The 27,524-nt window shown below is 50.7% G+C and overlaps 1 protein-coding gene across 1 annotated transcript in view; it reads right to left on the bottom strand.

Moving 5' to 3' along the window:
- LOC144949112 (thrombospondin-1-like) overlaps window positions 1-26,932 on the bottom strand; it is a 49,176-nt gene extending 22,244 nt beyond the window's left edge. The window contains exons 1-9 of the mRNA XM_078878963.1: window positions 26,303-26,932; window positions 20,034-20,605; window positions 17,613-17,700; window positions 10,810-10,967; window positions 10,066-10,194; window positions 9,040-9,133; window positions 4,864-5,028; window positions 2,796-2,972; window positions 1,604-1,777 (exon numbers count right to left, since the gene is read on the bottom strand). Coding sequence (XP_078735089.1) covers window positions 1,604-1,777; window positions 2,796-2,972; window positions 4,864-5,028; window positions 9,040-9,133; window positions 10,066-10,194; window positions 10,810-10,967; window positions 17,613-17,700; window positions 20,034-20,605; window positions 26,303-26,375 — 1,630 coding nt within the window. The 5' untranslated portion in view covers window positions 26,376-26,932. The remainder of the gene's footprint in view (window positions 1-1,603; window positions 1,778-2,795; window positions 2,973-4,863; window positions 5,029-9,039; window positions 9,134-10,065; window positions 10,195-10,809; window positions 10,968-17,612; window positions 17,701-20,033; window positions 20,606-26,302) is intronic.
- Window positions 26,933-27,524: the final 592 nt, after the last annotated feature.

Here is a 27,524-nt window from a genome sequence, read left to right on the forward strand (position 1 = left end):
GCGGAATGTTTCACGGTCGAGCGAAGTCTGAGCCGTTGCCACGTGGTTTTCACCCAATGGACGAACTGCACCCGTCATTTTCAAACTTGGCCACATTTTTGACGCCGAAAACATAACGGGACTGCCCTTTGGGTTAGATCGCGTAGAAATGTATAAATGTGTCGTTAAACCCGCCACCACCCGACACAGTCAATCAGTAAGGTTTGTCACGTAAACAGAACATGCCAATTGTTATTAGTACAGCATTAATGTAGAGTGGAGTTTATGGTGTAGTGGTATAGTAGTGTATAGTGTTTGTATAGTGTAGTGTATAGTAGTGTATAGCAGAGGTGTGGACTCGAGTCATGTGACTTGGACTCGAGTCAGACTCGAGTCATGAATTTGATGACTTGCGACTCGACTTGGACTTGCATAACAATGACTTTGTCCCACCTATGAGATGTGGACTCGAGTCATGTGACTTGGACTCGAGTCAGACTCGAGTCATGAATTTGATGACTTGCGACTCGACTTGGACTTGCATAACAATGACTTTGTCCCACCTCTGGTGTATAGTGTAGTGTATAGTACTGTATAGTGTAGTGTATAGTATTGTATAGTGTTGTGTATAGCATAGGGTACTAGTACAGCACACCGGTGTGTTGGAGAGCCAAGCCACAAACAATTACAATAATAGTACGACGTTTCGTCAGTAATTACAACTAGCTTCATAAGGCGACAGCCATATTTGTCTGTCGCCTGATGATGTGTCGGGTTGTGGGCGGGTTTAACGACACATTTAAATATTTATGCAATCTCTCCCAAAAAACGAAACCTGTGTTATTGATTTTATGGCTTCCCTTGGTATTCGATCAACTTCACGGGATTCTTCGAATTCCACCTTTGTGGCAGACGGCGGGAATGTATTTGGTCCACACATCTGCTGGCATTAAACGGGGCTCCCGCCTGGTGCCGAACCGCGAACCTCCGCAAACCCAGCGGCAAACGAGCTGCCGTTTAATGACAGCGTCACTGCTCAACGCCTACTGCCAAGCAGTAGGTGTTGAGCAAACTACGGCGGAGTGCACAGCAGTGCATAAGTGGGCAAGATGAAGAGAAGGGGAGTGGTGGATCGCAGGTCATCCATCATCCGTCCGTCCGGCTCTCCATCCAACGAATGACAAGCGCGGAAACGGGAGGGGTGTAAGCGGAACAACGCGGGAACTCAACTAAAACTAAACGATACTATTTTTTTATTTTAGCAGGTAAGGCCCACTGAGCTATATAGCTCTTTGTCACAATTGACCTGGACACAAACGATAGCTCAACGAAGTGGCTCATGTGGAAATGTACATCAACTAAATACTCTAAACGCACGTCCATTTTAAATGTAGAGGAAAAAATCGGAGTACCCGGAGAAAAATCCACGGGACCACGGAAAGAGAGAGAGAGACACGCAAACTCCAAATATACAGCAGCAGGCGTCAGGGTCGGGATCGAACCCACGACCTCCGGCACACCAGGCGAGGCAGTTAACATCTCCGAGCCACCGTGGCGACGAGGGCAGAGACGACGAGACGGGAAACGAGCGGCGATAGGGGCGAAGCCGCCCGGCGCGTCTCACCGATGGGACAGTCCTGGGTGTTGCAGGTGCCGGTGTCGGAGCTGAGTCCCGCGCAGCGCCGTCCGCCGTGCTTGGGCTCGGGGTTGTTGCAGAGGCGCATGCGCGTCCGCGAGCCCCCGGCGCAGGTCACGGAGCACGTCGACCACAGAGACCAGGGGCCCCACTGCCCGTCCACTGAGACACGGGTAACGCGCGGGGGGGAGGAGGTGGGGGAAAACGCGTGAGACGTGTGCCAAGGACACGGGGGTACGCACGGAGGCACACGATGTCTCACAGGGACACGCGGGAAAGCAAGGAGAAGACAGGGAAGGCATGAGAGGTGTGCCAAGGACACGGGGTACATACAGGGACGCAAGGATGGCACGCGATCTCTGACAGAGACACGCGGGAAGGCGCGGGGAAGACAGAGACGTGTGCCAGGGACACGGGGGACACACGGGTAAACATGAGATGCATGGGTCACGCAAGACGATGCCAGGGCACACGGGGATGCATGGGGCACGCCGGGGTGTGTGCAGAGATGTGAGGCGCGCGAGACGTGGCGACGATTCGTTGGGCACGTGAGGTTCTGATTGCGTGTGTTCAGGCGTGGCCCTCGGTTAGGAAAAAGGTCGCATCTCAATCTGCTGCACAGAAAAGGTTGGATGTGCAGTTGAAGGGGACCGCCAAAGACAGAGAGAGAGAGAGGTTTTGTTTTTCTAGGTGTTGCAGCTGGTGCACATGACGTGGCAGAAGAGCAGCAACACAGAGGTACGGGGGGGGGGGGGGGGGTAAGGTGTGATTTGTAGTTTGTGTGCAGGTGCGACAAGCATTGTTGCATCTCAGGATCGTGAGACGTGGCAACGGCTGACTGGGGGGGGTGGGGGGAGGCTTTGAATCCAGCAGTGGATTGATCATGGCTGATATGACGACGTCGAAGGTTTGATTGAAGGCATTTTCCCAGGGAAGAGAAGCGCGTTCGTGGTGGTCCTTAGAGACAAGTACCGGCGTTGACCCGCGGAATTGTACAGGCAGGGGCATCTCGGCTACAGAGGAGAGACGCCGTGGAAGGACGAGCGACCTCGCCCGCAGCCGAGCGTAGCCAGAGCCAGCGACGTCAGAAAGGTCGCGGGATCACCGGAGCAGAGGTCAGGTCGAGGGTTTAAGGGGGGGGGAGATCAGAGCGAGACGGTCGTTGTCGGCGCTCGCTCACCGGGGCAGGGCATCAGATTGCACTCCTTGGTGTCGCGCCCGCTGCCCGCGCAGTCCTCGCCCCCCAACTGCGGCGTCGGGGAGTTGCAGAGCCGCATGCGCGTGCTGGAGCCCGCGCCGCACGTCGCCGAGCAGGAAGACCACGGCGACCAGTGGCTCCAGCCGCCGTCCTGGCGGACTGCCGCACGCCACGCCGGGAGAGGAGGGTGGTGGTGTGGGGGCGGAAGAAGTTCAACGCACGTGCGGTCGTGTTTTCCTGCGACGCCGCGCGGTGTTTTCATAACGCAGATTGTATATATATGTGTCACACGCTGAATGTGCTAGGGAAGGCGTTTTAGTTTTTTTATAACGCGGATGCGAATTTGATATAACGCGGTCGAGTGAATGGAACGACATCAGGCGAGTATGAATAAGCGTCACGCAAGGCGGGATACTACTGGATGCTTCTAGATGCTCCCCACGTGCCTTGGTCTTTGTTCGGCGTGCGTACGCACCTCACGGTGTTATCACGGACTGTGCTTTACCCTACATCATACATTATTCATTATAACCAGATTTTCCCAGAACGCGGTGTTGTTCAGGAACGCAACGACCACGTTATAGTTGAACAGACTGTACACACGTACAGACGAACGCACGCGCGGCTCGGCGGTCGGGATCGATGCTCAGCGGAGTTTAAAGCCGCAGGTCACCGTGGTTAGCTCTGGCGGCAGTTGGTGCAGGCAGTGTACATACGTCGGCATATTCTTGGTTCTTTCGGTAAAGTCATCAGGTGTGAAATCCACAGCACCTGATGATGATTGCTTGTGTTGCAGTCGAAACGTCGTGAGAATGTTTATTGTTTTATATTTATATTATTGTATTATTTCCCTTCCACGTGACTTTACCGAAAGAACCAAGAATATGAATCCCTGCAGTCACGAAAGCTTTAAATAAAAAAAATACGTCGGCATGTCGAACTTCTTTCGCAACGGCTCGTAGCCAACAGTGTGAATCGGAGGTGGTGGCACGTGCACACGTCCCACTAACGCTAGTGGCACGTGCGTGCATGCGTGCGTGCGTGCGTCCCACTAACGCTACTGGCACGTGCGTGCATGCGTGCGTGCGTGCGTCCCACTAACGCTACTGGCACGTGCGTGCATGCGTGCGTGCGTGCGTCCCACTAACGCTAGTGGCACGTGCGTGCATGCGTGCGTGCGTCCCACTAACGCTAGTGGCGCGTGCGTGCGTGCGTGCGTGCGTGCGTCCCACTAACGCTAGTGGCACGTGCGTGCATGCGTGCGTGCGTGCGTCCCACTAACGCTAGTGGCACGTGCGTGCGTGCGTGCGTGCGTCCCACTAACGCTAGTGGCACGTGCGTGCATGCGTGCGTGCGTGCGTCCCACTAACGCTACTGGCACGTGCGTGCATGCGTGCGTGCGTGCGTCCCACTAACGCTACTGGCACGTGCGTGCATGCGTGCGTGCGTGCGTCCCACTAACGCTAGTGGCACGTGCGTACATGCGTGCGTGCGTGCGTCCCACTAACGCTAGTGGCACGTGCGTGCATGCGTGCGTGCGTGCGTCCCACTAACGCTAGTGGCACGTGCGTGCATGCGTGCGTGCGTGCGTCCCACTAACGCTAGTGGCGCGTGCGTGCCTGCGTGCGTGCGTCCCACTAACGCTAGTGGCACGTGCGTGCATGCGTGCGTGCGTGCGTCCCACTAACGCTAGTGGCACGTGCGTGCATGCGTGCGTGCGTGCGTCCCACTAACGCTAGTGGCACGTGCGTGCATGCGTGCGTGCGTGCGTCCCACTAACGCTAGTGGCACGTGCGTGCGTGCGTCCCACTAACGCTAGTGGCACGTGCGTGCGTGCGTGCCACTAACGCTAGTGGCACGTGCGTGCGTGCCACTAACGCTAGTGGCACGTGCGTGCGTGCGTTCCACTAACGCTAGTGGCACGTGCGTGCGTGCGTCCCACTAACGCTAGTGGCACGTGCGTGCGTGCATCCCACTAACTCTAGTGGCACGTGCGTGCGTGCGTCCCACTAACGCTAGTGGCACGTGCGTGTGCGCGTGCGTGACTCACTGCGCTTGTCGCACTCCCGCTGGTGGCACGTGCGCGTCTGGATGGACGGGCCCTGGCACTCGTGCTTGATGCGGTCGCACGAGCGGCCACGCTGCTGCAACCCGCGCCCGCAAGACACGGTGCACGACGTCCACTCGGACCATGGCGACCAGCCCTCCTCCAGCACTGCCATGGCAACAAAGGAGGCATGGTGTGTGGTGGTGGAGGGGGGGGGGGTCAGGGGACACAGAGGGGGGCACGGGGAGGTTGGTGATGGGTTAGACGCGTTGATAAGATTTCCAGGTGACATCGATGGATGGCATCCCGGTCTTGATCTGACCTTCATTGCATTTTTGCATGTGCCCCAACTGGCTTCAACCACGCTCAGATTCGTGTGCTCCCTTGACTTGTCATGCTCCAGTTGGCAAATCTGTATCCATTATATACAATTAGTATATATAATTTATATTGGCCCGTTGACAATCTCCTATAATGTACCCGATCCCATTAGATCTCAGTAGCCAAACCCAGACGTTTAAGGCGACGGCCCCATTTTCACGGCAGAGGCAAGAAGGGCCACACCGCCCTGAACATCGGCGATCGTGAAATGTTTCTGTTCAGGCAGCCTTCATTGAACGAACGCGGTGGTAATTTTTGTCTGTCCTTTGTTGTTGTTGTTGTTGTCTGTCGTTTTTGTTGTCTGTCCTTTGTTGTTGTTGTCTGTTGTTGTATGTTGTTGTTGTCTGTTGTTGTTGTCTGCTGTTGATTGTTGTTATTGAACTCTTGAGGATGTCTCGGCTTCGATCCCTGAGACGTGGAACCGCGTTGGTCAGGTGCACATTTCAACCCCCCGCCTCCCCCCTTCGTCTGTCCACTAGACGACGCTGCAAAGGCCGCGATTGTACAAAAAGAAACCACCACGTGTCACATTGTCACATCTCTATTTGGCCTCTCACACAGCTCTTTTTAAAGACGATGATTTGGCAAGTAAATATAACGATTCTGTCCGTAGCGTGCTCCTCTGCCGCTAGCTCATCCAACCAACAAAAAGCACCCATGACAGCACCATTGAGTCAACATCGTTGTGTTGCTTTATGGGGAGTTGACCCCCCACCCCACCCCACCACGTGTCTCAGCAATTGATTGCGCGTGGCCTTCGTGAAACGTAACGGTGCAAACGTTGTGCGGACGCAAGGGCGCTCACCTCGTGGCACATCGGCCCTCTTGTTGGCGCGCCCCCTTTTGCAAATTGTAACGAGCGCGAAAAGTTAACGGAAAGTGGGGGAAATAAGCGCCGTCTCGTTGTGCCGATAACAATTTCGGGGTTTTTTTTTTGGTGTGTGTTGTTCGTGTTTCATGTTGTTGTCCTTCACCCCTCCCCTCCCTCCGGCACCTCCGATTACGTACGGTGGCAGGTCGTGGGTTCGATCCAGACCCGGACGCCTGCTATATATTTAAAGCTTGCATGTTTCTCCCCCCGCGGTCACGTGTTTTTCTCTTTCCGAAAATCGTTTCCGTAACTTTTTTGGAAATGACGCAACTGATGGGTGACCAGAACGACAGCCAGGAGGACGGGACGACTTCGAATTGATTACCCACGGGCCCGTGTTTCCGTGTCACGCCGTCTATATATGTAGGTCATTGGCAAAATGTGTGCTTTATACGGTGACTTCATCGAGAGACGGCTTGCACCCACGCATGATGTCATGATGGTGGTGGGAAGGGTTAGGGCTGGAGGGTTTTGCTATCCGCTTAGAATAGCAAATGGTGAACTGCGTGGCAATCCCCCCCCCACTCCCCGAGAAATGTAAATAGGCGTCTGCGGGAGTTGGGGCTTTGGCTGACTGCCCGGTTTATCCCAGTGGCTATAGGCGAACAGCGCTGGGCTCCCAGTCAATATCTAATCGTCCGCACGGTTTTTTATTTGATCGCATGCAGAGCCAGCGAGCTTCACATTCGCTACAGACCAACGCTTCGTATTTTGAGGGGCCGCTCTGTGCGAGTCTGTTGAGTCTATTCGAGTCTAAGGGGTCTCGATGTCAAGGTATAAGTCTCGATATGAATCTATGGGTCTCTATGTGAGTCTATCGGTGTCCGTGTGAATCTAATGGTTTCTCCTTGAGTTTATGGGTCTCTACGCGGGTCCACACAGCAACAGTCCACAGCAATTGGAGCTGTTCCCTAGCTAGCTATGGTCCAGACATACATATTAGTTGCTATATTCTTAGGTTTTTTTCGGTAAAGTCACATAGGTAAAACATTTAAATTAATAAAAGTAAAAATAAAATAAAAAATAAAATCAAATAAAAATCACGACGTTTCGGAGGCAACACAAGCTTCCGTCTTCAGGTGCAACCGTCACAGCACGATAGCTGTATCACTTGATACAGCTATCGTGCTGTCACTTGATACAGCTATCACAACACTTGATACAGCTATCACAACACTTGATACAGCTATCGTGCTGTGACGGTTCCACCTGAAGACGGAAGCTTGTGTTGCCTCCGAAGCGTCGTGATTTGTATTTTATTTTATTTTTTATTTTATTTTTACTTTTATTGATTAAATTTTTTTACCTACGTGACTTTACCAAAAAAACCCTAAGAATATGAATCCTTGCAGTCACGAAAGCTTCAAATCTAGAAATATTAGTTACTATCGTCCAGCCATACGCAAGAGAAAGACGAACACCCGATTTGTTTAGAAACGTGCGTTTAGAGTATTTGGATGCTGCTATAAATTTCCACGTGAATCGCATCTTCCTTGAGCTATAATTTGTGATAGCCAAGATCGCAACTTCCTTGAGCTATAATTTGTGATAGCCAAGATCGCTTCTGAAATAAAAGGGCTGTACTGTATAACTCAGTGGGCATCACCTGGTAAAAAATAAAAAAAATAGTTTAGTTCTTTCGAGTGTGGAATTTTTCACCAGTGGCTCCACGCCGTCGTTGCAAAACGCTGTGAAAGGGTCACGCTCTCTCCGTTATCTTTTGCCGTCGGTTCACATTCACGATGAAAAAAACCAGGACGGGAGGGGGGGGTGAGAGGAAAAGAAATTTGCCTGGGAAAAACTCGACCGCAACATTTCACGGTGGCGGAAATTCCTTGGCCAGAAGGGCAGGCGCGTTCGCTCCCTCGCCGCTCACCAAACACCGCGGCGAGTGAGTTATACGCAACTGGGATTCTCTTCCAGAAATCTGGGATTAATTCTAACCGGCAAAAAACGTTCGAAAGGCTGAGACTCCTCTTGAACTTGGCCCTCCGGACAGCCTCCACATTCACCTACCGGGGGTTAGAATATATCACGGACTGCGCAAGGGCCATTATTGTTGTTTTTGGGGGTTAATTTCCCCGCCTGCCTCCTCCCGATTGCGAACTCCGGTCATCCTCGCAGCAGCAGATTTTGGCTCGCCATCGCACAAACACGGTCACCGCATCGCGCGCTTTCAGGTGCGCTTGTGCGGCCGACTGCAACGCTTTTCCTTCCGATATTATGAAATCACTGGGAGCTTTGCACTTTCAAATCATCTAGATTGGAAACTCATTTCTTTAGAACTGATTTTCGTGTGTTCGTCTGTTGGCCTTCCCCCACACCTCCGATTAGCGCGGTTGGCTACGTACAGTGTGAAATAAGTTTTACACACATACATGCATGCATACGTGCATTGTGCAATTGGCATCACCCTTTCATATCTCTCACAGAGCAGTCAGTGCGACCCTTAGGGCTGGAGAACGGCCCGTGGAAGTGGACACCACAGAGCTACCTCTGAGATCCCTTCAACTGATTGACCTCCCGTCTACGCGACGGCACCGGGCAGCATTCTCCCACTCGCTCTGCGTACGAGAGGAAGGTTCATCGCGTGGCAGCCAACCCGATACTTTAATTCTCAGAGGCTGGAATTCAGTCAAATTAAGGGCAGAACCCGAACCTAATGTGATGTTTTATTTTTATTTTTCCCATGCATTCATTAGCGACTGGGCCAAAACCATCCCTCACCCTCTGCACTTGAGGCCACGGTTCAAATCCCAGGAGGAGGAGGAGGAAGCGGCGGTGAAACCTGGATTCGACCCCAGGATTCTCAGCGGTGGCAGCTCAATGCTCTGACCTCTGACCTCTGAGCCATCCGGCCGTCTCCACACGTGGGGGGTGGGGGGGTGCTTAATACCCCCCAATGCTCCGATTGGCTGCAGACTCACCATAGCACGTCGGGCAGCACTCGCCCTCCGGCGTGGTGGCGTTGTTGCACGAAACCTCTTGGCAGCTGATTTGCCGGCAAAATGTCACGGATTCCTGCGGGGGGGGGGGGGGGGGTGGGCGAGGGGGGGCAGGGGAGCGGGGGGGGGGAGAAGTGAGGAGCGTGCACACGTGGTGCGGAGGCATCGCCGGCGCTCGCGAGGAATGTGGTTCTGGACGCACGACTGAATACGAGCGAAAAAGGTGGGATGAAAATAAATAAATGTGAATGATTCGTATGCAGAGGTGAAGTCAAAAGTCAACGTTGGCTTGAGTCTAAGCTGCTCGAAGGCACGCGTAGCAGTGTTTACCTTTGTTGTTTCGGTCTCGAGGCAATGGTGGAAATTCCACGTTACTGTGGTTGTAGTAGAGGGGAGTCAGTGGAGTGATGTTCTCCCGGCGTGGTTTTGTCTCGTAAACATAAACAAGTTTAATTGTAAAAAAATATATTTTTTACAAAACTCCCACTGTATATGCGTCAAGAAGGCTGCCATAAAAACAAAATAATTAAATAAGGGCTATTGTCCGAAACGTCTTTTCTGCTATGAGGGATCTCTCACCTACGAAGACGCGCCACCGACTAGGAGTTGTTTTGTTATTTGTGCTTTGCGTACTACTCCCAACGCAGCAGTGACAGAAGCGGAATCACCAAATAACTTTGATTTCGATGACAATCATGAGGACGACGACAACGATGATGATGACGATGATCATAATCATGATGAGCATGATATTGATGAAGATGACAATGATGATCATGATGATGATCATGATAACGACGACAATGATGATGATGGTCATGATGACGACGATGATGACAATAATCAAGATGATGATGACGACGATGATCATGATTACGATGATCATGATGACGACGATGATGACAATAATCATGATGATGACGACGACGACGATCGTGATTACGATGATCACGACGATAATGATCACGACGATAATCATGACGACGACGGCCGTGATGATGACCGTACCTCACATGTGCAGGACGTGCAGGTGTCCACCGTCCAGTTGGTGCCGTTGGCAAACTGCGTCCCCTCGAAGTGGCACTCGCCTCTCTTGTTGAAGCCGATCCCCTTGCTGATGAGGTCCGTCTGATTTCTCTGCGCCCACGAAAATCACAAGCGGCAGCATCGTCCACGCGTCAGGGGACGATGGCACACACTCAGGGGGGGGGGGGGGGGGCACTCGGCGGCTTTGGCGGCGGAGGAGGCCGTGGCGTAGCTCTAGCAAGAGGAGCCCAATCCCCGTCCCGGTCTCCATCGTTGCCAAACTGCGAGGCTCCATCTTCGTCAGCCTCCGCCCTCGTCGTACGCACGGTGGACTGGCGCTCGTGTCTTGGGCCATTGTGACGACATTATGGCAGTTCGACGTTCCTATGACGGGAGCCGGAATACCGGCAGGCTGGCCACTTGTGGCTTGACACAATAGTGGTATTGGGTGGTACTTAATCCACCTCTAAAAGGGGCCTGCGATATCTGAGGTTTGGAGACGAAAGTTTCCTCCTCTGTGGTGAATATCAACGCTGTTTGCGAATACCAACGCCTCCGATTAGCACGGTTGGCTACGTACGGCGCAAAAGAAGTTCACCACAAGTTGCAGACATAATCAGAGACGGGGTCAGCATGATGACCGCTTGGGCCACTCCACAACCAGATTGTTTCCAGAGTCAAAACATTCACTTATAACCGAGGAGATCAGACATGATGTCCACTCACCACATCATCGAATCCGCTCACTAACGTGGTGACCGCCCTCTGAATGCCACGGAGCTCCCGGACCATCTCCGACACGGCGTTGCAGGACATGTCGCACTGATCGCCCAATCCCCCAAGCTGCGGGTTCATGAAGTTCAGCTTGTTTCCTGCCAGCACCGCTGCGGAAGTGGGAAGGAGGTGATAATGCAACAAACATAGTCATTGACATGCTCATAGCGTCCCATAACGCTGTACATTGATTCTACGCAAGGACCAAATCACATATGCATCCACTTACCGAGCAAAACGACAACGCCACTATTGAGCAAAATCTAAAATAATAAAGTCAAGAAATGGCTCTAAAACAGCAACAAAAAGGTTATGACGGCAAAGCAATGAGTCCATTAGGTGTCAACACATCCCAGACCACGATCCCAGCTTCTCAACCAAACCAGGAAACATTCACCTCGTCCATCAATCATCATCATCACGCTCACCTCTTATCCGTTGCCCATTCCCTCCCCTCGCCCAACACCACTCGTTCCCGTCCCTCCCCGATAGCCCTCTCGTGATCCCTAAGTAACCCCTCAATCGCTGTCACTCATTCCTCGATCCTTGTGCCGCACCTGACAACTACATCATTCCATTTGGTCATCGGCTCGTAAGCTCTGTCAAGTGCCTTGAGTGAAGGCGCTATAGACATGATCTTATGTCACAGGTGTGATCCTGTATATATATAACAATTCAGTGTTGTTCTGCTATATTTGTTTAGGCAAGTGAACTTAAACAGGTACATTTGCTGGGTTAAATCAATCTCTGCTGGGTAATGTTGGTCCGAAAAGCCGATAGGCCAATGGAGTAGAAGATATTTGTTCACAGAGAGCGGAGTTCTGCTTATATTTTTATTTATCCATAACGATGCGTGATGAGTTTGCAGAATACCGAGATGAAGTGCAACTTAACATTGACTTTTTTTTCAACAATTGATTTCTTAACAGTTTAGATTTTATTTTTTTGATTATATTTTTTTTCATTTTATGTTAAAGATGGAGATGCCTGTACTATTTTGGGAAAACTAAAAACGTGGGCCACCCTGTACATTCACGCATATGCCACGCGTTGATGTCATTGTCCATTGTGCTTCGAACATGTGCGAGATGTTGACAGACTTAACCGCGCTCCCTGTGTCCACTCGATACTCCCCCAGTACAACTGGTTTAGCTCACGAGTGAAGTGAGGACAATCTCGATTCGAAGCTTTAGTACGAAGTGAGGACGTTTCACTGCCGTTCAAGCCGAGCGGATCCTCGTGCGTGCCACGTTTGCCAGAACGCGTCCCTTCATTCATCATCATCTATTCACTAAGGGGAAGTATGTTGTTTACACCATTGGAACCTCATTTGCCAGTAAAAAATATGATAATTGGTTTTTTTGCCCTTCCATCTGGCAACAAAACTGACACCTTTTTTACAAGGAGTCATGTTTGCATAGACCACAATACCTGCAGTCATAATGCAAACAAAAAACATAACTCTGATAATGTATGCACTGTCCTTGAAGTTGATTGGTCCACACCCGAGACAGCTTTCCTTAGAGCCTAGTCTCACATGGGTTGGACCAGATGACGCTCTAAGGAAAGCTGTCTCGGGTGTGGACCAATCAACTTTAAGGATAGTGCACATTATCAGAGTTATGTTTTTTGTTTGCATTATGACTGCAGGTATTGTGGTCTATGCAAACATGACTCCTTGTAAAAAAAAGTGTCAGTTTTGTTGCCAGATGGAAGGGTAAAAAAACAATTATCGGAAGTATGTTGCTCAAGGTAATAACTTCTTCCCAGCTCACGTCATGTACGTGTCTTCTCTAATCCACGTACAGCCCCGTGTTTCAATCTGGCCAGGTGGCTCAGCGGAGGGAGTTGTGAGCTCAAACCCTGCTCGGATAAAATTCGGAATAAATAAATGCTGAAAAAAAAATCTGCATTTTGGCTTTTTTTAAAGCACAATTTGGGATCTTGTTCCAAATTTGCGGATGATTAACGTGACGTGAAAATTGAACGCGCTAACGAAAGTGAGGTTGCCCATTGCCACGTGAGACAAGTTTTGCCGGGAAAGACGCAAAAGTGATGTTAATATGTGATGTATTCTCCTGTCATGTTATACTTTCGGATCAATCTTAGACAAAACATGGTTGTGAATCAATCAAAGTTCAAATTTTAGGCCAGATTTTGAGATGTTTTTGATCTAATCCAAAAATCAGGAACGCACCTCAACCAAGTATTTATATTATTTATATTGTGATCTATGTTTTTATAGCATCAGTCATTACAAAACCTGATCTCTACCACTCATAAGTAAATGATCAATCACCAGCAAAAAGAAAATCAATCTTGATTAGAAGCTTTCGTGACCGCAGGATTTCATACTTTTAGGTTCTTTCGGTAAAGTCACGTAGATAGGAATTTTTTTTAAACTATATCCCCACCCTCTCGCCCCTTTGCGGCCTCCCCTCCCCCCTCTATATAATGCCCTGTCACAGAGGCACCTGAGGATGATCGCTTGTTGTTGCGATCGAAACGTCGTGAAATATTATTTATTTATTTTCTATCTACGTGACTTTACCGAAAGAAACGAAGAGTAAGAAAATCAATTTCCGTAGCTCCTGAAAAGTGGGTTTCCATAGCCAACACAACGATCCATGTTTGTTTTTGTGTCTGGCCACGTGGCAGTTTAATGCCAACACTTTTGTGAGCAAACCCTCCACCACACGACGATATTATCACATGTACAAACACAATTTATCCGGGGCCAATACATCCATCAAATTCTGACCAATAAAGCTGCTCAATAGCGGCTGAAGACGTCTCACGACCGAATTTCACCACCAGCGAATCGGCGACGATTTGCTCAGATCGCTTGGGGCGTCTACGTCGGCGAGGGTTACTCGCGAATCGCGTCCCCATTGCCCTTTGAAAATTCGACTTTGATGGCTCTGCGTTCCGCGGTCTCCCGAACGTACACCAGCCGCGACCGCGAGGTGGAGGCCAACTGATGTTCGCCCCCTTCCATAGCAACCACCGAAGGGAAACACAAACAGCAGCAACACACACAAAAAAATGAATTCCTTCGCAAGACCGCAGACCGCTCGACAGAGTCTGGCTTGCAACATCTCGCCGCACGAATGTGGCAGCGTCGCTCGGAGCAAAGTGCGCGGCTCGGAAAGGTGGTCGGACTGCATTGTGATGAGTTACAGGTCCAAACCAAAACCTTTCGCCCCCACCCCCTCCACCCCCCGAGTGTGAATTCGGAAAGGAAAATTAAGAGGCGAAAGCACAGCCCTGCACTTTGCTATGGGATCACCAACACTTTACCCCACCGCGCTGTACCTGTTGATCCATTAACCGCGGTGTAACCCAATTACGCTCCTGGGTCGACAGGGGTGGTGGAGGTGAGGGTGAGGGTGATGGGGGAGATTTAAGAAACCCGCGCCGTTGTTTCAACCGCCGCGCTTCGGGAGATGGAATCGGGCCGGCGACCTCCGAATCGAAAATCCGGTGGTGCTGACCACACCCCTCCGATCGGCAGGGTTGGCTACGTACGGTGCGAAAGAAGTTCACCAAAACCACACATCTTACACCACCGTGTGTGTGTGTGCGTGCGTGCGTGTATATTTATTGCACGAACTGGCGTCACGTCTTGGAAGGTCGGAATGCGCAGTCTGCAGTTTGATTTTCGTACAAATTTCCAAAAATAATATACAGTAGACCTTCTTGCCTGCTTATTGCCCGTTTAGCCAAGTTGTGTTTTTTTTGTTCACAGTGGAAACACAATAACGGCAATGCCAGACTTCGCTCCTCTCCCGCTCGGGTTTCACAAAACACAGAGGTAGCGGCTTGGGCTGCCCAGTTGCATTGGCTCCTTGTGCGACTCCAAAAAACGTAGACTTGACACATTAGTCATTAACGCCGCCCTACAGAGGAACAAATGTTTCACGCAACGGCCCTTCTTCAGCACGATGGGAGAGCCATTGCACGGAACGTTGGTGCTGATCGACCGCATTTCACCACGACGATCAGCACAGATGGTTGAAGAGAGTTCGTGAGCTCAGGAGCGGTTCAGATATCATTCGACACTGATGTTAGCAGTGGCCAGGAGTCGAACTCCCATCCGTCGGGCTTTTAGCGCAGTGCGCTAACCGCGGTGCCGTAATCTCTCCCCCGGTGAGTTAATCATCGGCAGCGTAATTATAGTGCGCCACTTAAATTTGCCATTTGTTGTTATTCCACGGGGCGAAGATTGGCCACAATTCGTTGTCAATCACATTTACACAAACCCAAATGAGTCAAATAAGGAAGACGACCTTTTCAAGGCACGGACGGCAGCGTTTGTGTTCCACGCCATGTACTTCTTCTTCCTAGCGTTGTTCCCGCTGTGGCGCAGGGTCCGCTTTTCGGCATTGTCTTCTCCATTTGGCTCGGTCCAGGGCATCTTCAGGGGATGCGTTGACCGTCTTCATGTCTTCTCCTCTATTCGATCCATCATCCATCGCTTCTTCGGACGTCCGCGTGGACGGCGGCCCTCTGGCTCAATACGCACGGCAGTCTTGGCCACCGATGACTCTTCACTTCGCATCACGTGGCCGTACCACCGAAGCCTTGCCTCAAGCATCTTGTCCGCAATGGGGGCCACACCAAGTCGCTTCCGAACGTCTTCGTTCATGACACGATCCCATCGAGTCAGTCCAAGGCTCCATCTGCCATGTACATTCTGCCCAAAAAAATTGACTTGCCTTCGATAAAAAAAAAACTTTCTTCCATTTCTCAGATTAAACGTTGCCTCTTTCTGCTGAAGTAAATCAAAACAACCCTTCAAGCCTATGTAAGGCTACGCAGTGCACAGCTGTGATTGGGCCCACAACCGACACACGGCAAAGGCGATATCTGTGTTAGATCTGTTATGGTGGACAATCGTCGAGTAAGATTCATAGAATCACCAACATTTGAAAAACTTGTGCGGTACTAAAAAGAAGTCGCCGCAGCATTGCAAAGATGTCAACAGCTCTCTCCGCGACTCGCTGTCAAGGTCGCCGACACGACGTCCGGCGTTTCGCTCCCACGCGCACGGAGGCTTCTTGAGGAACTGAATTTGGTTGTCTTCGTGAGCTCAATCGAAGCTCCGGGCACGTGGGGCGAAACGACGGACACCGTTTCCTAACTTTCGCGCAATACAGCTTCAGAGCGCGACCTTTACAACTTCCTACACGTGGTGGCTAGGAGATGTTAACTACCTCGCCTGGTATACAGGAGGTCGTGAGTTAGATCCCGACCCTGACACCTGCTGTATATTTGGAGTTTGCGTGTATCTTTCCCGGTGATCGCTTGGATTTTTCTTCGGGTCCTCCGGTTTTTCCCTCCACATTTAGAATCAACATCACGTGTTTAGAGTATTCGGCTGCTGTACATTTCCACGTGATGATAAGCCACTTCGTCAAGCTATCATTTGTGACCGGGTCGCTTCTGAAAAATAGCTACATAGCTCAGTGGTCCTTACCAGGTAAAATAAATAAATAAAAATAGTTTAGATTTGTTGTCCCGAGGAATCCAATCTTCCAGGTGAATTGTTTTTTTTTATTCTCAAAGGCAAGCAATGAGCTGGCATCAAATTTTCCGCATGTAATTTTTTTATTTTAAAGAGATGCTGCCAAAATGTTGTAATGGTGCGCCGGGCTTCAAGGTCGAGGCTAAAAGTCATTCTCCCAGCACGGCAGTCGAAACAACGGTGAGAGGTTCTTAAATTCCCCCTCCCTCCCCCCACCCCCCGGGGCCACCCCCTCCCCTCCCCGCGCCCCCTGCTTCTGCCCAACCAGCGGTATAAATGGGGTCACCGCAGGTCGATCGGCAGGTGATGCGCGCATGGTTGTGGTGGGGTAAAAACGTGGGTATGCCCCAACTCTTTCAAGACGTCTGGCCGGCGTGGAATGGGTCGGCCAAAGAAGTATCCTCCAGATGGCCCACCGTAGAGCTCCCTCTACAAGTGGCGGCTCTTCCGCCAGCGGTTTGACGGGCACGAAATTGCGGGGGCTGCACCTTTAACTTTGTGTTATTTTTTTTTTTACGCGTGTCGGCGGTTACAATTTTTTTTTTTAAACCTCTCTGTTGCATTTCTCTCAGTAGGTGGCGGTCGTGAAACGAACGTTTTAATAGGTCGAGCACATGTGCTTTATTTATTTGATGGAACAAAAAATTGCCGGGCGCAATGTTAGCCCAAGGAAATACGTGCACCTCTGCCCAAACAAGCACGGGGCATGACTCATTGCCATTGGCAGCCCTGCGCCAGCGGCGTAACATTCCACATTGCCATGACGGCGGCCAGTATGCCCTGACAATGACCACTGTTGTAGACTGTCCACAGAGTGATACCCATTTTATCCACCCTGTATTAATTTTGAATTATCTATATCGCCAAATCCAACGCAGCTATGGAATCTGGCGCAAGGTGGGCAGCATTGGCGAGGTTTGGTCGCATCAGCGCTTTGGCCATGGTGACATCTGGATGTTGATCTGGGATGGTCGCCGGTTAAAATCCTGGTTGGGTCTTGACTCAGCCCATCGTCCCTCCGAGGCCGGTTAAACGGTTACCACTTTGTGGGGAAGTTAGTGGTGGTTGTCCTGAAAGTACGTATGTAAGTACGTACATATCTTGAACTTCTTTCGCACCGTGCATAGCCGACTACGCGAACCGGAGATGCGGTGGAGGGTGGCGTAGTGAACGGGGGGGGGGGGGGGGGGGGAACCGGCGAGAGAAATCAAGGATGCTCGTTTCTTACGTGTCCGCTGGGGGGCGGGACAGCCCTTGCTTCGTAGGATGTCCTCCACCGTGGTGCCGAACACGAAGCGAATGTTTTGCAAGGCCCCCTTGAGAGCGCACGAGGGACGGGTTGCAGGGGAGACAAAACGAGGCCCGCGCGTTAACTCGCAGCGAAATCGCCCGATATGAACACACACACAGTCACTCTGCGAAAAAAAAGCACATCTCGGATGAACCATTGTATCGTAACAATAATATAACAAAAAATCTGGACAATTCAAAGTGCGTTCTTGTTGTTGTTGTTGTTGTTCGGAAAAATGGAAGGAACTGGAGAGAGAGGAAGACCTCACAGAGAAAGGCTTGACGAGGACATCACAGGAGATTGGTGCCAGAAAAATGTTGCCACTGCTTGAGCCACACTGGCACACGACAGAGAGTAAAGTGGAAACAAATGACGACATGTGCAGTGGACACCTAAGGGGCCACCTGCCCATGGATCGTGAAGATGAATAATAATGTCAGTTTGTAAAGCGCACAGTATCCGCTCGCTCTCGAAGAGAGAGAGAGAGAGAGAGAGGTGGCTGGCAGGCTGTCAGCCGGCGCCAGCGATTTCCCAAGTTCTGCGGTCCTCGACGTATTAAGGTGTTACCGGCCAATGAATTAGCGTTCATACGCGTGGGAGGAAATCGCAGCACCCTGGAGGAAATCCACGTGTGTGAGGGAACAACGCTCTATCCCAAACGGATAGTCCACATTTTAGCTGTACTGCATTCTCTCGGTTCAGACATGGTATGGCACTACCTCAACACCCACGTTAAGGGAGTTGCACAACCCATTTATGCGGTGATCCGCCAACCCTAGATGCCTGCATAGTGCTCGATTAAAGGCCACGTGCATAGCCACCGCTACCAGGCTAAGTAATCAAACTGGTGCCAAAATCGTGCTTAATTTAGCAGGGGTGATGATGATGTAAAAACGTCAATGTGTCTCATGACAAGTGGGCGAATTTTCACATTTCATTCGCGTAGGCTCTAGGAAGACTAGCAGGTAACTTTCCACAAAGCGACACATGGTTTTATCCGCCCGTGACGGACAATGAACTGTCCCCATCACAATTCGGGTTGGATAGGCCATCTTTGCGTTGTTCTTATTGCAATTCGCTGGAGGTACGGGGTTTGGTAAATCGTGCAGATTTGTGAAACCTTCAAATCGGCTGACCTGACGGGTGGCCAGGAGACGACAGTAGAGCAAACGGATTCTTGAATCCATCTGGTGTGCAGCCCTCGGGATTTCCCCCTTTACATGTGATTGGATTTTCTCCAGGAACCTTTGGTTTCCTCCTCTATTGATGGAATTGACCAAATTTACCAATGCAGGATCCTGCATTGGTTTACGTATAAATATTAAAGGGCATCTATATCATGGCCAATTTATTTTCCCGAATATAATTACAATTGCGCTGTTGGCTTCATGTCACGCGACGAATCTATTTTGAGCTCTTGCGGGGCAGGTCATAATCATCATCACCCCACGTTAGACAGCGGCACGTGGAAGGTGCAATCACAGAACTACTTGTGACATTCCCCTTCGTGTGACTTGTTTTTTATCGACGCATCACGAGCTCCACCTTCTCACTCGCCCTGCCCAAGAGAGGCCAAATTTGACAGTCAAACCACGATGTTTAACTCTCGTAAGACAGAATAGTGTCCGTCGGATGACAATCAGGCCAATACGTTTAATTTTCCGGGATGGAATTAAGCCAAATCGATGAAAACCTGCACGTTTAATGAGGTGAGTGTTATTGTTGTCACTGCCGGCTGGACTGGGACAACTGTTGAGTCACTTTAACCACGGGCAGCTGATACCGGCATCTCAGCGGTGCCGGCTCACAGTTTCTCCTCCACGAGCATCCAGACCACCCTGGGGCTATCATCACCACCGCCGTCGCTATGATGACAGCGGTGGTGATGATGGCTCCCAGGTTGGCTTGGAAGTTATCATCAACACGCCCCCCCCCCGATCCCCCGGCGGTTGGCCTGGTGCGATCATCGTGACAGTGATCATAGCCCCAGGCCAAAACCCGGGGCTATCATCACCACCACCGTCACTATTGTGACAGCCGATACCAGCCGGGTAGCCTCAGCGGCCAAGCGGGTGACTCGCCATCGGAATGTTGCAAATTCAATTCCTATTTGCCGGTTGACTCGGGGGGGGGGGGGGGGGGTGGGATGGGGTCGATAAAATGAGTTCAGCTTTTCTGGGGAAGCCACCAGCGGTTGTCTTACGGATAGACTCGCCCCCCCCCCCCGCGTCATCGGAGCGAGCTCTTTACACCGGGAGGGGGAGGGGGTGGCCGAGCACCCGCCGCCTCGACATTCGCTCGCGCGTGTAACAAAAAAAAACCCTCCGAAGACCGTGCCCCTCCGACCCCGCGGATCACCTTGAAGTCGTCGGCGTCCTTGAGGGCGCCCTTGCCCAGCCGCAGCGCGTTGCCCTCGGCCGCGAGCTGCTCGAAGTTGAGGCCCTCCAGGGTGAGCGTGTCCACTCGCTCGCAGCCCACGTACAGCTCGGCGTCCTCGCCCGACACGTGCAGCGTCACGTTCTTCCACTGCGGCGTCGCCAGCTCCACCTCCTCGAAGGAGAAGACGCTCTGCTCGCCGTTCACCGCGTACGCCAGGTCGAGCGTGTCGGCGCGCCCGTTCGAGATGATCTCGAAGAGGCGCGGCGACGTCTTCGCCAGGGGCCCGACGGACACGAGCGTGCCGGCGCTGCGCTTCTCCTGCCGCAGCGTCGCCTGGAAGGTGAAGCCCTCGTCGCGGCGCAGCGCCTCCACGAGCTCCTCGAGGGGCTGGCCCGTCACCGCCGGGATCTTGGCCGCCTTGACGATCTTGAAGGCGGGGCCCCGCTCGGGACCCTTGACGGGCTTCACGCCGGCGTTGCTGCGGCTCAGCTTGGTGAGCTCGAAGAGGTCGAACGCTTTCATCCCGCCGCCTCCGCCGCCGCCGTTGTACTCTGCGGGGGGGGGGTGGAGAGAGACCGCGTCGTGTTAGTGGGCACGGCACAGCGTGGATTTATTAAACAAACTATTTCAATTTTTTTTTTAAACCAGGTGAGGCCCCACTGAGCTGTATGGCTCTCTATCTCTTTATTTATTTACTTTTTCAGAAGCGACCCTGGCCATCGCAAATGATAACTCAACGAAGTGGCTTGTCGTCGTCGCGTGGAAATGTCACGCGGCAGCGAAATACTCTGAACGCGTGGATGTTGATTCGAAATGTGGGGGGAGAAACGCGCAGGACCCAGAAAAAAAATACACGCGACCACGGGAAAAACGTGCAAACTCAAAATATAGAGCGGGCGTCAGGGTGAGGGTCGAACCCACGACCACCTGTATACCAGGCGACGTAGTTAACATCTCGCCACCACGCAAACTCCAAATATACAGCAGGCATCAGGGTCAGGGTCGAACCCACGCCCATCTGTATACCAGGCGACGTAGTTAACATCTCACCACCACGCAAACTCCAAATATACAGCAGGCATCAGGGTCAGGGTCGAACCCACGCCCATCTGTATACCAGGCGACGTAGTTAACATCTCACCACCACGCAAACTCCAAATATACAGCAGGCATCAGGGTCAGGGTCGAACCCACGCCCATCTGTATACCAGGCGACGTAGTTAACATCTCACCACCACGCAAACTCCAAATATACAGCAGGCGTCAGGGTCAGGGTCGAACCCACGACCACCTGTATACCAGGCGACGTAGTTAACATCTGGCCACCATAGCGCCCAAAGGTAGAGGTGGCCAGCAGTGGTCACACCACTTGCTTGTAGAAGGGCGTTCGCTAGAGGGAACCCCAGAGGGTATTTTGTCTACTCTTTCACATTGACCAGGCGTCTTGAAAAGAAATGGGAGTAACCATAGTTTACCCGCGCTGCGAGCAGCCTGCTGATCAACTGACCTCAGGCGAACCCATTCGTAAAGCTGGGGTGGATAGAGGGCTGGGGGAAAATTGCGAAATTCGCACTGATGTTTTTCAATTGCCGTGCCAGAAGTTTGGGATTGAACCGGCGACCTCTTGATTGCTAGACCAGCGTGCCTAACCATGACATCACAGCAGCATTGCACATTGGTATGGCTGTTTTTTTTTTATGGTGTAACAACTCCGATTGCATCTCAAGATGCTTTCATGGGCAGAGGGGAAACTAACGTTAAGCCCGGAGTTAAACAAGGACGAGGAGTGGTGCAGGGATTCGACAGCACGGCCGGCTGGAGGCAGAGTGGCAGCCACTGGCCAATCACGGTTGGGGCCACGGGCTAAACTAGCTCGAGATACCGGGGTGCCACGGTGGGGAAATGTTAACTACCTCGGCTGGTATACAGGATGTCGTTGGTCCAATCCCGACTACTGACGGCTATATATTTGGAGTTTGCGTGTCTCTCTCCCCGTAGTCACGCGGATTTTTTCTCCGGGTCCTCCGGTTTTTCCCTCCACGTTTAGAATCAACATCACGCGTTTCGAGTGTTTGGCTGCTACAAATTCCCACGTGATGATAAGCCACTTCGTTGAGCTGTCATTGGTGGCCAGGTCGCTTCTGAAAATGAGCTATACAGCTCAGTGGGCCTTACTTGGTAAAATAAAAGATTATGCTGAGTAAATGTTTTAATTGACCATTTTATAGCACAGAGGAGACATCAATCTCTCTGTGTATGTTGAAAAACTAAATCTAAATTCACACGCAACTCATTTTAGCCGTGGCCAGTGAACAAACTCAATTGGCCAGGTTCATAGCCAATGTGCCACCATGCCTCCTCCAAATGATACACAATTAGAACAAAAATAGTGGTTGCAGCATCTTGTCATAATGACTCAATATCCATTGCACTATTCTTCGCGTATGTCTTCTTACATTGTATGGCCAGCATGTGGGTGTGTGAGTCTGGTTTTCTTTAGCACTTCAATAAAACCATGCCTAGCAGTTATGCGTGCCTCTGGCTTTTTGATCTGATGTTGCTCTCCGCTGTGATGTCACAAAGCTCTTTATTAAATCAGGGAGCAGAGGTATGCACCACGCTGCACTTTTTGACGCTGTGTAGTTTGCACCCCAACGCTTGAAAACAGACGTCAATGGTTCTGGGCAGGGCACTTTCATCCATAATTAGCCCATTCTTAGCAGTGTAACAGGTACGTGTTTACAATAGCCAATAACTTTCTCATCCCACTGCTGGCAGAAGGGCTTCCACTAAAGAGAGAGAGCTCCATAGAGACCCGCTAGAGTCTATATCAGTGGTTCTTAATCATGGGGTGCAGGGTTAAGAATCTGGGGGCACGAGATGCCCTTTGTGGGGGTGTGAAACATGCCAGATTTTTTTTAGAAGGCAAATAATCGAAACGCAAATTAAGTACGGGCACGTAAGTACAACTAATTTGTTTCATCAAACCCCTATGTATTTATTATCATTATAAAAAATATACGATTGAGACTCAAAGAGGTGCAAGGCAGCAGTAAAGGCTTAAGAACCCTGGCCTAGAGGGTACTTGGCATACACGTCCACGCTGGCCAGATGTCTTGGAAGTGTTTCAAATGTAGAATTCTGAGCTAATAATATAACCGAACGAGAGACATAGACTATGCGCAGATCTTGTCAGATTTCGGAAGTTAAGCAAGCTGAGCCAGGAAAGTGCTTCGGCAACTGCCCTGCATAAAACAGCTCTTGAAGACTCCTGAGGGACTGCGTTTTGGCCAGCAGAGGGCAGTGCAACAAAATCTATTGTTGTACTGTACTCCACTCCAGCGTTTGTGCACCCCGCCTTCGCCAACTCGCACTGACCGGCATGGTGAAACATGGTCAAATATCCACCACGAGACCTTCATCCAGCAGTGGATCCGGTCGTGAAGGTCAGTCTGCGAAAGTATCTAGCTACCCCCTTTTCACTCTGGGACTGGACACAAAACTGTAGCTATGTTTGTATTATTACGTCTATTTTTTTTTGTTCCCGCAATCGTATCCCGATTGTGCTATCAGCATGTGGTGTCACGAGACGAAAACACATCCGCTTGGAACTCTCCCAGGGCTATTGCATCGCCACATCTGTGAAAACGATCCGCCGAAGAAGCTTTCAAGAAATGCTTCTGAAATAAACCTTCAAGTGACGGCTTATTCACACTCGGAGTGACGGCGGGGGTGGGGGGGGAGAAGCACTTTCTCACTCGCCCAGGTACACAGCGAGATGTTCGTCAGACCAATGTGAATATTTTTGTATTTTGCTTTTAAAGCTTTCGTGACTACAGGGATTCATATTCTTGGTTCTTTCGGTAAAGTCACGTAGAAGGGAAATAATTATCATCAGATGTGAAATCCACACCTGATGATGATTGTTTGTGTTGCAGTCGAAACGTCGTGAGAATTGTATTGTTTTATATTTTTATTATTTCCCTTCTACGTGACTTTACCGAAAGAACCAATAATATTTTTGTATTGTTATCCTAGCTGCAATGTTGCAAAATTAAATGCTTAACAAATTTGTAACGTCATACTTTTGTTAATGTTGCTGTTGTTGTTCCCCAATCATTGGTGACGGGGCTGACAACCATCGGCTCACTACGCTCGACAGCACGGTTTAATCACTGACGGCTGAAATTCCAGATTCGAACTTAGGTTCTCAGGGTTACCGGCTCAAGAGCTCTGGCCTCCGAGATTAATTCGTATTGTGACCTCTTATTTATTTCGGGAATAAGCTCACCAAATCAAACGGCGAGATTTCACGCTTCTAAATCTAGCGGCCGCCCTGGTTATTACCGAGGGTTGTGTATTACAAAATACATCTAATTTTGTTTTACCAGGCAAGGCCCAACTGGGCTGTACGGCTCTTTTTCAGAAGCGACCTGGCCACAAATGATAGCTCAACGAACTGAACTTTCGCGTGGACATTTATAGGAGCCAAATACTCCAAACGACAGTTTCTAAATGTGAAGGAGGGAAACCCCGGAGGACCCGGAGAAAAATCCACGCGACCATGGGGAGAGAGAGAAAGAGAGAGTGAGAGAATGCAAACTCCAAATATACAGCAGGCGTCGGGATCGAACCCACGACCTTCTCTATTTGCATCTGGCCACCGAGGCGCCCTGCAAATACGAGCCCGGTCTGCTTCATAGTGAACGTGAAAGATCCGGTGATGTCATTCGCAAGAGTTCGGCCCCCGTGGTGTGAAAAATAACCCGCAAATTACTCGTTTGGAATATACACATAGCAGTCATGCCCCCCCCCCATTGCGAAAACTTGGCAGGACCCTGCTGAAAAGGAGCCATGAGACCTGGGTGAGGCTTCCCTGGGTAAACAAGCGTAGTCGTAATAATAACAACAATACGCCTACAACGTGATCGTTTTTGTGTTATGATCAGTAGCGTAGCGAATGTGGGGGGCAGGCAGGGGGTGCCTTGCCCCCCGCCCCCCCTGGTGGCCAAAGCTACGAGTTTGGGGCCCACCTTGACAACCACCGTGAGATTTATATTCTTTGGGTCTTTCGGTAAATTCTAGATTTGAAGCTTTCGTGACTGCAAGGATTCATATTCTTAGTTTTTTTCGGTTAAGCCACGTAGATCTATAAGAATATGAATTCCTGCAGTCACGAAAGCTCTAAGTCACCATGAGATGTATGTTTCAACAAGTGTAAAAAGAAGAGCAACATATTTTAAACACGGCTTACATTTAAATTTTTAAATGAAAATATTTACATTTTTTGCGTCGTTCCAAGTCTTGTTTTCTTTAAATGTTATCAGAGCAGTATTGAGGCCCCACCTGACCGATCTGCCGTAACTCCCCCCCCCCCCGAGCTGAGGATGTTGTAAATACGCCACTGGCTCTTGATGGTAACGAAGAAAGATAACGCTCAACCAAATTGACGCCGGCCAAAATGTAACGCCTGCAGACCCCACCGGTTCACGTAAATCACTCGCCAGCGATGTTCGCCGGGACGAGGAATCGAACGCAGTTGGCCGCGTTTCTCATCCAGCGCAGCGCGCTAACAACCGCGCCACCGCTCCACCCTGACTCAAAAAAGAAAGGAACCCGTGAAAAGTATAATAATAATATCTCTTGGGGGCCAGTGGTTAGCGCAGAGCGCTCTAAACCCTGCCAGATGCGTGCGTTCCAACTCCTGACCGCGGCGAACATCAGTGAATGAGCGGTTTCTGAAGCGGTTTCTTCCTCGCTTTTCACTCGTCGCAAATCACGCGCTTCCCCCCATCATCCAGCAGTGGATCAACCTGACTTGCACTGTTACGACGTTACGATGATGATGCTGATGATGATGAAAATACATGTATGTATGTATGATTAACTTATTTCGCACCGCACCTAGCCAACCGTGCTAATCGGACTGGCTTAAGGGATCTATTCCGGAATGAATTATTCGGTGGTGATGCTGCTGCTGCTGCGTTGGCAGTGGTACACGAGCAAAACAAAAATAACAAACAACAAAAAATCTCAACACAGTGCTTACGAAGATCATTATTTTTTTCATGAAGTAATTCATCAATTGATAATTCACTAACCGGCACGGAGCCGGCACAACGACACGAGAACAACCGACCCCGAGAACGGGATGACGAACATAGCCGCCGCCCCGTAACACTACGATTATTGGGTTTTTCTGTACTTTCATCAAAGAATGTGGAATGCAATAAAAGACGTCAACTCACCAAAGCCGTGAAGTCCGAATATGTTGAGTAACACAAGAGCCACCACCGCCGGCCACCCTTTGAACAAACACATCTCTCTCCTCTCCCCCTCCCCTTACTCCCTTCTTCGCTCTCGGCTTCCGAAGAAATGCTACACAAAAAATAACAGCAGCTGATCCGCTAACCGTGCCGACCACAGCTGACTGCTACGCCACTGACAACGGCAGCGGCTACGGCTGCAGGGTTTACCGATCACTTTTGGGCAGCAACCCACTCCGCTACGAATAAATTAATATGCCCTCAAAAAAATCTGCCCCTGTGATTATAAAAATAACTTAATTATGTTTTCACCGTAGACAAAAAGAAATCCAAGTGCTGCTGCGTGTGTGTGTCTGCGAAGTGTGCGGTGGGCTTGTGGATTTTCACGAGATACGCTAAGAGGGTCTTGATCTTGACCAAAATTGATGCGATAGGCTGCTGCTGCTGCTGCTCCACGCGAATACACACAACACAAAGTCTTCTAGCCACTCGCTGATGTGCTGCAGGCGTGTGGCAACGACTTTGTCTTAAAGTTCGCGCAGCCAAAGGACTTCGACAAAAAACAAAGTCCAACTGTGAGTTGAGTCGAGACGCCCGCTGTATCTGAGGTCTCGCTGGGGGCCGGCTCGAATATATATTGTTCGTAGAGGGGACGAGTGGTGTACGTGTGTGGGGGGTAGGGGTGTGGAGGATGGGGGGAAGGGGAGGCAGCGATGGTTAGGGGAGGTGGGGGTGGTGGTGATGATGATGGGGCGTGTACGGGCAATGTTTTGCGTAATACGTAGCTGGATTATTGTCTGGGGGGGGGGGGCTGAGTGCATTACGCATCGGTCTGCACCTTCCCCCTCTATCTTACTCGTTCAGACTGACTCATCTCCCTCGGGGGGGGGGTGGTAGTGGGGGGCACTTGAACGCAATCCAGCAAGGAAATTGAGGGGGTGTTATTTTCAGAATGCGAATTATTATTGAAACTGGAGGAATCCGATGAGTTGTCAAGCTCTTTTTTAATTATTATGTCCCAATTTGTCACGCATTTTAATCAAACAAATCGAAGCTGTCTATCGGCCCAAACCAGCCATCGGGTGACGCCCATCCCCGTTTGTTCCGTGCTGGAAATTCCACGTTATTATGGCGTTTTGGCATGTCGTCTGTACGTTGAAGTTGTATCAACCCCAAACCCACTGCACCTAGAATTGCTGCACGG

Source organism: Lampetra fluviatilis, chromosome 52 (genome assembly GCF_964198595.1).
Source record: "Lampetra fluviatilis chromosome 52, kcLamFluv1.1, whole genome shotgun sequence".
Classification (NCBI taxonomy): Eukaryota; Metazoa; Chordata; class Hyperoartia; order Petromyzontiformes; family Petromyzontidae; genus Lampetra; species Lampetra fluviatilis.